Genomic DNA, 13,445 nt, shown 5'->3' with positions numbered 1-13,445 from the left:
TGTGTTCCAAACCACTCACAGTGACTTACCTTTTATCTCCTGGCTTAAACATAGGACATCATTTTGCAGTTTTTAAAATCAGTTTAAAGAGATGGGTTTAACTATGTGTGGTTCAGATTGAACCCTTAAATGTAAATTGTTGAGAAATTCAACATAATGTATTTATTTGTGATCATTATACTTGTGTTTTCAATACATGCTGGGTTTGGTATCAAAACATTTAACATACTGGGGACATTTCCCATCTACTTTATACAATCTTGGCATGTTAAATGACTACAACTCATCTCATGCCAAAATAAGAACATGCAAATGCCTCAAAGAAAGAAAATCTGTTTACTTTCAAATTCTCAATTTTAAAAACTACTATGGAATACAGATTTTAGTTTATTGATTAAAATAAAGAATAGAGTGTTGGACATTCCAGAGCTTAAATTCTAGGTGGCACTTTTGTTTTTATAGTCCTCAGGCCCATTTTAGGCTTCATTTTATCCTGTCATCTCAGTCTCCAACTGTGAACATTATGTACCAGTCTTCACAAAGCAGATACATTAATTACAGACCATTAATGTAAACCACAAAAGAGTGGTGGGCGGGGGGCCGGGGTGAATGGAAATGGAAGGAGACAACAACTGAGGGCATTGTGCTTTCTATGAGAAATATGGGGAGAAGTCCAGGAAATGTTCTTAACTTGTGTACTCAGAGCTATTTATGCCTTGAATTCTAGAAAAGGACATACAACTTTGTGGTTTTGTCTGGTGTTTCTATCTACATCTCATACTGTCTCCTATTCTCAAAAAGTAACCCTGCCATCCTCTTTCCTCTCCATGTTATTTTCAGGATTAGCTTCTGTTATAAAAAATAGCTTGTACAGATATCCTACAATAATTATTTTCTATTTTATTTCTAAGGTTTATTTATTTATTTATTGAGACAGAGTTTCACTCTTGTGGCCCATGCTGGAGTGCAATGGTGCGATCTCGGCTCACTACAACCTCTGCCTCCCAGGTTCAAGCGAGCAGCTGGGATTACAGGCGCCTGCCACCACATTCGGCTAACTTTTTGTATTTCTAGTAGAGACGAAGTTTCACCATGTTGGCCAGGCTGGTCTCGAACTCCTGACCTCAGGTTATCCACCTACCTCGGCCTCCCAAAGTGCTGGGATTACAGCTGTGAGCCAGTGTGCCTGGCCTCTAGGATTATATTAATAGAACAATCTTTAATTATTTTATCTTTCTTTTCATGTAGGAAATGTCCTAAAATTTTCAACCCATCAATTTGAAAGCACTTTTAAAATCATACATAGTTGAGCATTTCATATAAAAACAACTAAAAAGTCTGTGACATTTCACAGTATAAAAATGCAATGGCAGCAGCCGGCCTTATTAATGGAGCTTCTTGGAAATGTGGCTGGTCCTAGGTCCATAGCCTCAAAGGCCCTGGCGTGTAACTGCAGGAGCTGACCAGCACAGATCTATGACCAAGTTGTACATCTTCTAGCCTGTGTCCAAGAAAACCAGAATCACAATGCTCTGTGGATAGTGACATCTTAAAGTTTTCTTTCCCTCCCAACTGTTTTGCCAATTCATTGAATTGCTTTAATAATTTCCTTAGTTTCATTCATTATCTGTTAATAATCCATGTACATTTTGAGAGTAATTAAAACACATACGCACACATAGAAACAACCAACGCAACACAGAGCTACCACTGAATTCCTTTCCAATAAGAGATATATGTATAAATGATTGTACCAAAAAAATACACTGGACAATTCTCTGCCATTATCTCTTTCTGTTTTGTCTATATTGGAATGACTATCAGTGTATATTTGAACTTGTAATTCTTATTTTTTTCCCCATTGCTCTGAACTTCTTATTTGTATTTTTCTTTTTTTAATCTCTTTGTGCTATAATTTGAGTGATTTCCACAGATCTGTCTTTCAATTTTATAAGTCTTCCTTCAGCTGAGTTTTTTTTTATTTCAATTATTCTATTTTTTTCTTTTTTTTAAGAATTCCTTTTTTTGACTCTTTTTGCAACAGCCTGTTCTCCTTTTATATTCCTTTATAATGTTTTTATTCTGTCCCACTGCCTGGGACTGGTTGATGCCAGGGGGAGAATGGGGTCTCCCCCTGGGTATGAGTGGGTATGGGCCTGCTGCTTCACCTTTCTGAGCCACAGTTCCCTATAGGGATATTTTGAGCATCAGATGAGATAAGGATCACAGTGCCTAGGCATTTAATAAATATTTGTTGAATTAATAAAATCATCTGATTATAGTACGGTAGTAGTTCAGAAAACTCTGTCATAACCCTGTACTCTTTCTTTGGAAGGGCTCTAAATGGGAACACAATTAGTTGTAGTCTCTTGCATAGCTAATGTGAGAAAGAGGAAATGTGGTATAAACAATTTTTTAACTAAAAATAATATTTCCCTCCTTCATAACATCCTTCTTCCATCCCAAAGTATAGCTGTAAATGGAGCTCAGTTGTTGGTCTGGAATGACCATTAGTGTGAAGGAGGAAAAGAAAATTGGGGTGTCTTATTTCCCCTCCTCCGATTCAGTTACTTAGATCACCTGAAACATACATATGATTCAGAGCATATATTTAGATGTTTTCACTTTCTTATTTGTGTGTGTGTGTGTTCAGTCAATTTGCTAACGAAGACGCTGAAAGTCAGAAATTCCTGACAAATGGATTTTTGGGGAAAAAGAAGCTGGCAGATTATGGTGATGAACATGTAAGTGAATCTATGCTTTCAGGCAATAAACGGGACTGAGGGTGTCTGATCTACCTAGGTCTCTGTGGGAAAACAATGTGACTGAAATTTTCCAAGCCTTGATCAGCACATTCTCTGTTTATTCAGGCTCTTACTGGAATAAGGGCTTGTTTTTTCCTGTTCGCCATATGGCTGCATAAATCATTTATGAAATTTATGTGTTTTGGGGGGAAATCATTCTAACCCAAAGGTAATCTGCGATCATACATGTTTTCTCTTCTTTATGTGACTCCCCTTGTAATTTGTATTTTTACTGAGGCCTCTGCTGAAACCAAGTACTGCATTCCATTGAAAATTACATGCTTTTATTGATGTTGAGTAATGGCTTTACTCACTGTAATTTTATCTTAGTCTTCAATTTTGGACTGTAATCTGCAGATAATGTGAGAATAAGGATAACCCCTAAAGGTATGCCCTTTGGCAAATGTTTGCTTATAATACATCCCTTCTTCTTCAAGCATCCCGGAACCACTTCCTTTGGAATGTCTTCATTTAACCTGAGTAATGCCATCATGGGCAGTGGGATCCTGGGCTTGTCCTATGCCATGGCCAACACAGGGATCATACTTTTTATGTAAGTGAATGTGTATGTCTACATTTGATGATGAAGTCCATGCATACCTGGTGGCTTTTTCAATTAACAATCTCAAGTTTGATCTTTGTGAACGTGAAGGATCTGAGAAAGTATTAGTGAATTCCTCTGGCTTTTAGATAGAACTGCAACCTGAGGAAAAACTCAGAGGAGGCTAATCATGGCACTTGGTCACCCAACCATCCCTAACCCAACGGCAGAAAGTGTATGTGCTCAATCAACCAAAGTGCTGGAGCAGCCTCGCCAGAAGAATTTTGTTATTCAGTAAATACTTGAAATAATTTGGTGTTTAGCAACCAAAAAGATCTTTCCCAGAAGCAAATCTGATTTTATCTCATTCTTAGGAAAGAAGCAACCAAGCCTAAGAGCCCTGCATGCCCTTGCCTACCTTATGTCCCATTCCCTGTGCCTCTGTGCGACAGATACACTGGGCACAATAGCCTTCTCTCCATCCCATGAAGATGCCACATTCCCTCTCACCACTGGACTTTTGCACATGGTCTTGGAACCCTCTTCTCTACCTTCTTCATCTAGTTAACTCCTCATATGTCAGTTCAGTCTCACCTGAATACTGCCCGCCCTGACCTCCATGACTGGGGCAAATCACCTTATCATAACACTCACCACAGTTTTAATGTTTTAGTGCCATTTGTCTGATTCATTTGGTTAATATCTGTCTCCCTTGCTGGACTATAAGCTCTAGAAAGTTGAGCCCATGTCTGTTTTTGCTCACCAATGTCTCTACCTCCAAACCTAGAGCAGTGCCCGGTACAGGCAATATTTGTTGAGTGACCAAACCTTATTCCTAAACCTACGCACTTTCACCAAACTTGTTCAAATGCTGCCTAGGGGTAGCAGCATCTGGTAGCTGACCTGTAGGGTGGATACTGCACTGTCTATGACAGACAACAACAGACGTTTATGTGCATCGTGTACAGCCTGGTATTTTCCAAGATATAGTTGGCAGCAGTGGAATTCTTCACAAGAATAAAGTCTGATGTTAGGCACCACTGTGGACACAGATCCTAATCCCAAATGCAATGCTAGAGAGTTAAATAACTGTCTAAGAATGCAACATTTATATCACAAATATGTGCTGTTTATGTTCTGAATATCATGTATGATTAGTAATCACACAGCTATTTGTGGGCTAAGGATCAGGACTATAAATATTTATATTGTGTTAGTGCTTTGATTGAACTGTTTTATGTATAATATTCTTTAGCTGAACGGGTTTTTATATCAACTTTACTTTTATATAAGCCATGTTTTGAAATAAACTAGGATTTTAATAATCTGAATTTTAATAGCTATGTATGTAGTCATATATTCGTATGCTTTTGTAATGTGCATTACCTCTAAGACAAAAAAGCTGCCTTTCCTTATTAATTATACATACCATTAAAATGAATTAGGAAGTTACAGCTTGCTGATGAATAGAAATAGGAAAAACTTCCCCTAATCCCACATTCATAGATCATCTTCATGAGAGAAGAATATTCCACTTTTTAAAATGAGGGCCTCATTTTAGGCTTATAAACACTTAGCAGATTAATTTGGTCAGAACAATTAAATCACTAAACATCATGGGGTGTGTTTTGTGTGTCTAAGTAGCACAGACTGGATTAGGCTTTCTCTCTTAATTTATAGCAAGTGACACACTATTTTACTGGTTTTACTCTTAGTATTTTCTGCCAGAGAAAGTACATCCTTAGAATACAGGGAATGCTCATTATTTTTCCAGGGCACAAAATTATATAATCTGAATTACATTATTCCTTAAAAACAGTTAAGCTCATAAGGCATATGGAAAAATATAGGAATAAGTCATTGGTTAAACAGTTCTGGCAGACATACTTTATGGAAAATAAGAGTGCAATATAGCTCTACAGGGGTTATAAAATTTATAATTCATGGTCCAAATATACATTTGTAGTATTGATTTCATTGGGAATTACCAAAGGATTAGATCAATTGTGGGGAAAGTGTATTTTTTAAAAATAAACAAAGATAAAGATTTTTTTCTGAATTCCAGGTAAAAGTTAGCATTGCTCCTCCATTTATTACATAGATGCTTCTATCAACATTCTTATTTTTGTGCTCCAAATCTTGGATTTGGAAAAATAACAATCGGTATAAACATACAGAAACCATACAGGCATGTGGGGGTCCTAACACCAGAAATGACTCTGAATGCAAAAAAAAAAAAAAAAAAAAAAGGGGAATTTTCCTGCCCCATCCTTAGCTTTCTCTGCTTTCTCTATTATATATGCAACTGCCTGCCCCTCTAGCTTACAAAGTACTTTGTTTTCTAATGCACAGGATCAGCAGTAATGCAGCTCAGACTGCATGCTTTGGCCTTTGGATTCCTAGATTTCAGATTAAGGTTTAGTCAGGCTATTGAATAGACCTTCAATTCTAAGTGCTGATGTGAATATCATGCAAATATGATGTACATATTCCCATGTGCTGAGTAAGTAGATGTAGCATTTGCTAATGTTGCTATACACTTAGCATCTAAGTTATGAACCATATTCTACAACTGGGTAACATTAAAAAAAAAGTTAGGGACTTCAGGTATGTAAAATATAGCAAATTCTATTTCTACGACTTTAAAGGGTATGTGTAGAGTTCTGAAAAGAATTTCTCAGCCTCCCCCAAATCCACATACTTTTGGAAAGTTGATCATTGAAAAGATTAATGTGATCCTTTATTGTAACATCTAACATGACTACATTTTATTTATTGTAGAAACTTTATTACCTACTCTCTTTTCCCTTTGCAGAATCATGCTGCTTGCTGTGGCAATATTATCACTGTATTCAGTTCACCTTTTATTAAAAACAGCCAAGGAAGGAGGTATGCTACCACTTGAGTCCAACACATTCTATTTCAATTCTCATAAAACAGTATTTCAGTCTGTTGTTTCATAACCTTAGGATGATTATAGTCAGTTTCACATTTCATTTTCTTCTGAGCCCAGTGACACGATCTCTCAGTGTTTATAGTTGTTTGGGCAAGTGAGAGGCAGGAGTGAAAGTCAACTGGCTCAGGTTCAAGACAAATAGAAAAAAAGAAATTTCTGATATATGATAGAAATAACTGTTTTGACTTGCTACATGCAGCTAAAATAAATAAAGCCATTGATTCCTGTTTGGAGAACATTTTGATATGTTGCTTATTGGTTTTCGAGGTTGCATCTTTTGGGCTTAAAATCTCTATATGATGTTTATTTACATGTTTGAGACTCCAGCGTGGAATTATATGACAAAAATATTTTAGTCATTAAAACAATCTCTTTAACAAGGCTATTTTATCTTTGATTGTAGGGTCTTTGATTTATGAAAAATTAGGAGAAAAGGCATTTGGATGGCCGGGAAAAATTGGAGCTTTTGTTTCCATTACAATGCAGAACATTGGAGGTAAGGGGATATACTTTTCAATGGATCGTGTAAACTTTCTATAGCATGTTCAATAAATGAGAAAACTTACGGCAATGAACAGGCACTTTAGATACAGAAAAATTGCTACTTATAGTTCTTTAATTTTAAAACGTTAGTTTTAAATAGGTTTGTGTCCTGCTTTAATTAAAAACAGCAATATCGAAGAATGAAATAACATATAAAACCCTGCCAATTGAATTCTAGAATTAAAATATAAAATAAAAGCTTTCTTGATTTTTAATGTTGTTACAGCATGAATTATTACTCTTAAAAATTGAAGAATTTGTGCTTATATCTGTCACTGCCAAAACAGTTGACATTTTCTATGTGTGACTGAGTTCGTTTTACAAAACTCAAAAGTGGGTGTCTGGGGGAACATAGCCAAATGCTGTGGTCCTTGAAACGCAGCCTGCACTGAGCCAGCCCACTAGACAGTGTCTCTAGAAGTTTACTAAGGCAAAGTCTGGCTAGGCATCAAATGCACTATAAACCCTGGTTTGTTGATTCTGTGGATTCTTATAATTCCCACTGAATTATCATTTCCAGTGTAGGACCTAGAAATATATATATTTTTTTAACAATGTTCTCTCGTTGGTGTGTTTGCCCACCAGCTTCATACTGTTTCTGTTGTGTCTTTGGCCCTCAGAAGGCATCCAAACCCATATTTCAGATGTCCTGCCGGCTGCTTCCTGGCACATGGTCCCAGCCGTCTCCCCACATAGTGACACTTACTCCCTCACCTCCTACCCAGTCCCTAAACCTGCTATTCTATTTCTCTGATCTTTCTTTTCTCAGTGAATACCACCAGCAGTCATCCAGTTTCTGAGGGCAGAAATCTGGATGTCAGCGTAAACGTTTCCTTTTCCCCAACTCTGCATGTCCAATCAAATGGCAAATTCTGTTCATTTGATCTCTTTCTTATCTCTTGAACCTCTCCTCTCTGTCTGTCCTCATGACCACAGATGATCACCATTTATAGCTCAGACTATTGCAGTAGTCTTCTAACTGGTCTTCCTGGCTTGAGTTTCCCCTGCTCCCAGATAAACTCTGATTTGTTCTCCAGATAAACTTTCTCAGATTTAAGTCTGTTTCTACTTTTGTCGTGCATAAAATTCTTCAGCATGCCCTCATTATTTTCAAGGTAAAACTTAAACTCATTGGACTGACACAGGATCTTCGTCTAGTTCTTCTGCTCAATCTTTCTAAACCTTTCCTAGCAATGCCTCTATCTATCTATCTATCTATCTATCTATCTATCTATCTATCTATCTATCTATCATCTATCTATCTATCTATCTATCTATCTATCTATCTATCTATCTATCCATCCATCCATCATCTATACCCTACATGTCCTGTGTCAAACCATAACAAATTATATTTATTCCCCTATTTTAATATTTTTAAAAATAATCCATGCCTTCTTTTCACAGGCTGTTTTCTCCCCTTGCAAGTCTCTCAACGTCCTCCAACCCTCACACACACACACACACACACATTTTCTCTCTCATTCTGCTCACCTGGTCTATTGCTTCTCTAGACTGGTAAATACTAGTCCTTCTGGGGCTCTCATGGTCCTGTTTGTATCTGGTATGTTACTGTTTTCTAAAGGATATTTTAAAACACCTGAGTAGAGAATAAGCTTTTGGAGTCGGATGGACCTGAATTTGAGTCTGTTTCTGTCACTATCTGTGAACTTGGGAAGATCGCTTTACTCCTTTGTCTAATTTTTTCATGTATAAAAATTACCTTACAAAGGCCATTGTGAGGATGAAATAAGGTAACGTATGGCACATAATAAGTGTTCTGTATATGCTTCTCTCCTCCCTGGTTCTCTGCTTCCATATCCATTACTCTGGAGTTGCCTGAATTATTTTTTAAATAGGCATCTTAAAAAATTATAAAACAAATATATGACAGTTGTGAAAAACTAAAACACTACATAAATATATAAATTACCAAGAAAAGTTTATGTCAGTCATCCTCAGAAATAACTACTCATAGGTTTTCCTCTATGCCTAATTCAACAAATACATTGAATATTGTTAGTATTGGATCATCTTATGATACCAATTTTCAGCTTTCTTTTTAAATTTAACAATATGCCTTGAATATATTTGCATGTTATTCTTTTTAATGATTTTTGAGGTTTCCATTACACAAATGCCATAATTGGTTTACAGTATCCTTATTGATGAACAGTTGGATTGTTTCTAATTTTTCACTGTTATAAAAATGCTACAATAAATACACTTGCACAGAGATCTTGCAAACAGGCAACCCATTTTAATAAATAAATTCACTGGAGTTATCGAGGATTTCTGGAATGCAGAAATTTCTTTAGTAACCTATCTAACTATACTCACCCTGATAATGGATAGTTGGTAAGCAGATAAATAAAATTCAGCCATATCTTAATGATTTGTGTTAAAAAAATTTTTTATATGTTAAGACTACAATCTTGGGTAGAATTTGACAGTAATATCAGAATTGTCTCATTCATTTTACTGGTTTGGAGTCATATGCATATTAGCCCCCCGAATCCCAACAAATAGACCACTTTACATTTGTTTCAAACTCTCAGCCTTATTAAGGTTTAAAGTATCGAGCATTTCATAGGATTGCCTTATAGTTGGTCTAATTTAACAACTGAAATAACCAGGCATAAGCATAATTAACCCTGAACTCAACAAGTTGAGTGGCAGCAACTCAGCTGTGGTTCAAAGTACAGCCACTGCTATGCTTCTAAATAATGGAATAAACTATAAAGCGGTCTCTCAGTCAAGCCTCACACATGTAAGAGGTGTGACTTTAAGGGAGTAAGATGAAATGTCATAACATCACCCCAGAAATAATGCTCTCGCTTTGGTTACTTTATTTGATTAGTTGATATTTGGCATAAGATAAATCACTCGTATTTCTGTATTTAACAACTCTACATTTAGAACATTTAATTTTCTCAATCCCCTAAAAAGTTAACATTTATTTATTAACAGATTAATGTCTGGATCATTCTGAATTTTTGAAGACCAAACATGTTGACATCACTGACATCACTGAAAATCAGCAATTAATAGCTCTAACACTGAATGGTACCTCACCAAACCAGCTAATCAGAAATACCTCCTGTGTTCACACTCTGTAAGGTTTAGCTTTAGCCAAGGTCTTTGCAAAGATTAACCAAATAATGTGTACAGAAGATACATCTGCTATTGTAAAAATTATTTCACTTTGACAGTAGAGAAGAAGCACCAGCCCTTCTGTTTTAGATGTAGTCCGTCCTTTTCAAGCTGTGTGATTGTGGACATGTCAACTTAACATCTCGGAGTTTTTATATCTTCATCAGTGGAATGAGAATAACAACATATATCTTGTCATCTCACAGGGTTTTTCACATGATCAAATGAAGTAATGTGCAGAACTAAACAATGTGGGGAATTATTATCATCATTGTTACATATGAAGTGAAGAAAATATTTTTAAACTCAGTAGTTTAATTTACAATTTAAGTATGTGTTTCAAAGCGTCTGTTAGCAAAAGTTCACTAGAAGGATGTAGGACACACTTAAAGTTTTCATGTAAAATTTGTGAGTTCTATTTTTAACTGAATCTTTTGGCCATGTGTCAACAAATTAACGTTATCCTTCACCAAATGGGTGGGCTTGAAAAAGGCATGATGCATAAATACTTACAATTGTAGGCAAAATTGTAATGTTATACATATGAATACGTATTCATTTTTTCAGGGAGAGGGCTTGTAGATTTCATCAAGAAATCTTTCACAAGAGTAGATAATCACTCATATATCACTTACGTAGATGCTCATGAAATTTTGCCACTTTATATAATTCCTTAGTTGGCCAAAAGAAGAGTAAGATGAAGAGCGGAAAAAAAAAAAAAAAAAAAAACCTTTTTTGACAAAGATGGAGAGAAGCTGTCATCTCTTGTATTCTTGTATCAATCCAGGAAGACTTTGGTTCTGGCGACAAGTGGTCTGAGACTTTGTGTGCTCCTCAGACAGATCCCAGAGGACTAGATTGGTGCCCATCTGCAGAAAACCAGAGGGGATGTATTGACTCTGCAGATCTGCCCTTTGATTCTGCCATATCTCAGCTGGCCCATGCCTTTTATTGCCAGACTACTGCCCAAGTTATAGACACTAACACAGGCACACTGAGTATGGGCTATGTTGATTTATAACTAATGAGGGCAGAACCTTAGAACTGCAGCTTCACTGTAAACTTTGGAGCAGGATTTAACACACAATCAGCCCTGATACTGTTAACAAGAGCTGGAGGGTCAAATGTCTATCTTGGAAGAGAACTTGGAAGCAGTGCCAAATACACAATGACTTTTTTTCCATTTGGGGGATTAGATGTTCGTCTTACTTATCCCAAATGTCATAACTTGCTTGCATGTGACTTCAGTGCTATCCACACCATTAAGATGTCACATTTTCCATTTTAGCAATGTCAAGCTACCTCTTTATCATTAAATATGAACTACCTGAAGTAATCAGAGCATTCATGGGACTTGAAGAAAATACTGGGTATGTCTTATGTTCCTTCTGTGACATCAAGTGACTCATTCTACTTGGTCTTTTCTGATTGTAATATCCTTGTCTCTCTGTTCTAGAGAATGGTACCTCAATGGCAACTACCTCATCATATTTGTGTCTGTTGGAATTATTCTTCCACTTTCGCTCCTTAAAAATTTAGGTAAAGATATTTTCTAACTGGAAATATTTTTATTTTTATTTCACATTTAAATAGGTTAGCTAATTGTAGATGCCATATTCACCTTCCAAAATGCTTCTTCTAACTTCTAGGTTATCTTGGCTATACCAGTGGATTTTCTCTTACATGCATGGTGTTTTTTGTTAGTGTGGTAAGTGATGTGATGACATGATCCTTGTAGGTTGGTTAGCATGAATTTTTTTGTGCCTAAATTAGTGTCCTCATTTTGTTCAAGCACTTCACTAATATGAAATAGTTCTTGTATCACAAGTGATTTTCTTGTAGACTAATTTAGAACAAAAAAAGAGCAGCTACGATTTAAAGATAGTTGAGGTAGAACATCAAAGCTACTACTAATGGTTTGGTCTAGGCACACTGGTTATATATGGGGAAAAAAGGAAAACTTCAAGCAGGAACATGACAATAATCTGGTATTTAGAACAGTAGAGGAGAGTCCCAGAAGAGAAACAAGAAGGCTATAGCCATATTCACATGAATCAGCCATTCTCTTTTACACATTCCAACCATTAAGAGAGGACAAGCACAGTGGAATTAAAGAAGAAATCCTCCTCTCTAGGCCCCTGACAAAAGAGGGAATTTCTTGCACTATCATGAATGCCAAAACTTATAAAGCATTTCCCCAAAGAGGTAAAGGAGAAGGAAAAAAAGTTTTGAAGGCCCATGTCACCTTAGTTTGAAGAAATAAGGAAATGATCATCTTTCTCATGGAAGGGCATGAAAGAGGGTGGGAAGGCCTCATTCAAAATATTGTCCTGTTAACTCTAAGAGGCAGGGCTGCCAATCACAGCTCCAACTCTTCCCTTAGAACAGAGGCTAGAGGAAGTTTACTTTGTCCATTAGTCTAAAAGGAATCCCTAACTGAGTTCCCTCACACCCTACCCCGTAAGCCACACATATGGATTCTTATTTCATTGTTTTTTCTCAAAAAGCTGATTTTTTTTCTTTTTTAATGACTGAGTCTAGGTGATTTACAAGAAATTCCAAATACCCTGCCCTCTACCTGTTTTGGATCACAGTGTTGGAAATCTGTCATTCAACAACACATTTCCAATGCATGTGGTAATGTTACCCAACAACTCTGAGAGTTCTGATGTGAATTTCATGATGGATTACACCCACCGCAATCCTGCAGGGCTGGATGAGAACCAGGCCAAGGGCTCTCTTCATGACAGTGGAGTAGAATATGAAGCTCATAGTGATGACAAATGTCAACCCAAATACTTTGTATTCAACTCCCGGGTAAGTGAGAGGTCCAGGCTTCTAATGAGTATAGTTATGTGTTTTCTAAGTTTTTATTCAATAAACTGAGATGGCCTGAGATCACCTTTTATATTGGAATGCTAAACACGTGGTGTTGTCTTTGTTTTTCAGACGGCCTATGCAATTCCTATCCTAGCATTTGCCTTCGTATGCCACCCTGAGGTCCTTCCCATCTACAGTGAACTTAAAGAGTAAGGCAGCCATCATTTTAGCATTCTAATTTGCTTTGAAAATCTGCTCATATGTTCAAAGATTCTTTAAGAGGAAACACAGTTTATAGCTTCCTCTTCAGAGAAAATATGTACTCCCTCCTCTCCTCAGTAACATGCTTTAATCAGAAAGGTGGGAATCAGCCCACTACAGCACTACCTTATCTTCTTCTTTCTCTCCTTTCTCTCCACCATAATGGTTCAGGGGAGGGGTTCATGGCAAGTGGACAAGGAGTCGATGGTTGTAATAATTTTGGCAGGTGTTGGGAATTTAAATTTGAATTTTGTTGGGAAGAAATGATGTCAGCTGGACTAGAAATGAAAACACCCATGACAACCAAAACTTAAGGTTAGGGGCAGCCTCGATAAGCCACTGATGTCATTTATAGTCAGCACCTAAC

General features: G+C 36.7%; 1 protein-coding gene across 6 annotated transcripts in view; it reads left to right on the top strand.

Moving 5' to 3' along the window:
• SLC38A4 (solute carrier family 38 member 4) overlaps nucleotides 1-13,445 on the top strand; it is a 201,027-nt gene that overhangs the window by 176,258 nt on the left and 11,324 nt on the right. For 3 of the 6 annotated variants that reach the window (XM_058426721.1, XM_058426720.1, XM_058426719.1), the window contains 9 exons: nucleotides 2,654-2,744; nucleotides 3,242-3,357; nucleotides 6,161-6,234; nucleotides 6,705-6,797; nucleotides 11,286-11,367; nucleotides 11,454-11,536; nucleotides 11,647-11,705; nucleotides 12,539-12,814; nucleotides 12,947-13,026. In XM_058426721.1, coding sequence (XP_058282704.1) covers nucleotides 2,654-2,744; nucleotides 3,242-3,357; nucleotides 6,161-6,234; nucleotides 6,705-6,797; nucleotides 11,286-11,367; nucleotides 11,454-11,536; nucleotides 11,647-11,705; nucleotides 12,539-12,814; nucleotides 12,947-13,026 — 954 coding nt within the window. Of the gene's footprint in view, nucleotides 1-2,653; nucleotides 2,745-3,241; nucleotides 3,358-6,160; nucleotides 6,235-6,704; nucleotides 6,798-11,285; nucleotides 11,368-11,453; nucleotides 11,537-11,646; nucleotides 11,706-12,538; nucleotides 12,815-12,946; nucleotides 13,027-13,445 lie in introns of those variants that run through there. The other 3 variants (XM_058426724.1, XM_058426725.1, XM_058426722.1) reach the window with 3 other exon arrangements.

This window comes from Hylobates moloch, unplaced genomic scaffold, assembly GCF_009828535.3.
Source record: "Hylobates moloch isolate HMO894 unplaced genomic scaffold, HMol_V3 SCAFFOLD_13, whole genome shotgun sequence".
NCBI classification, from domain to species: Eukaryota; Metazoa; Chordata; class Mammalia; order Primates; family Hylobatidae; genus Hylobates; species Hylobates moloch.
This window is presented reverse-complemented; position numbering and strand designations above follow the sequence as displayed.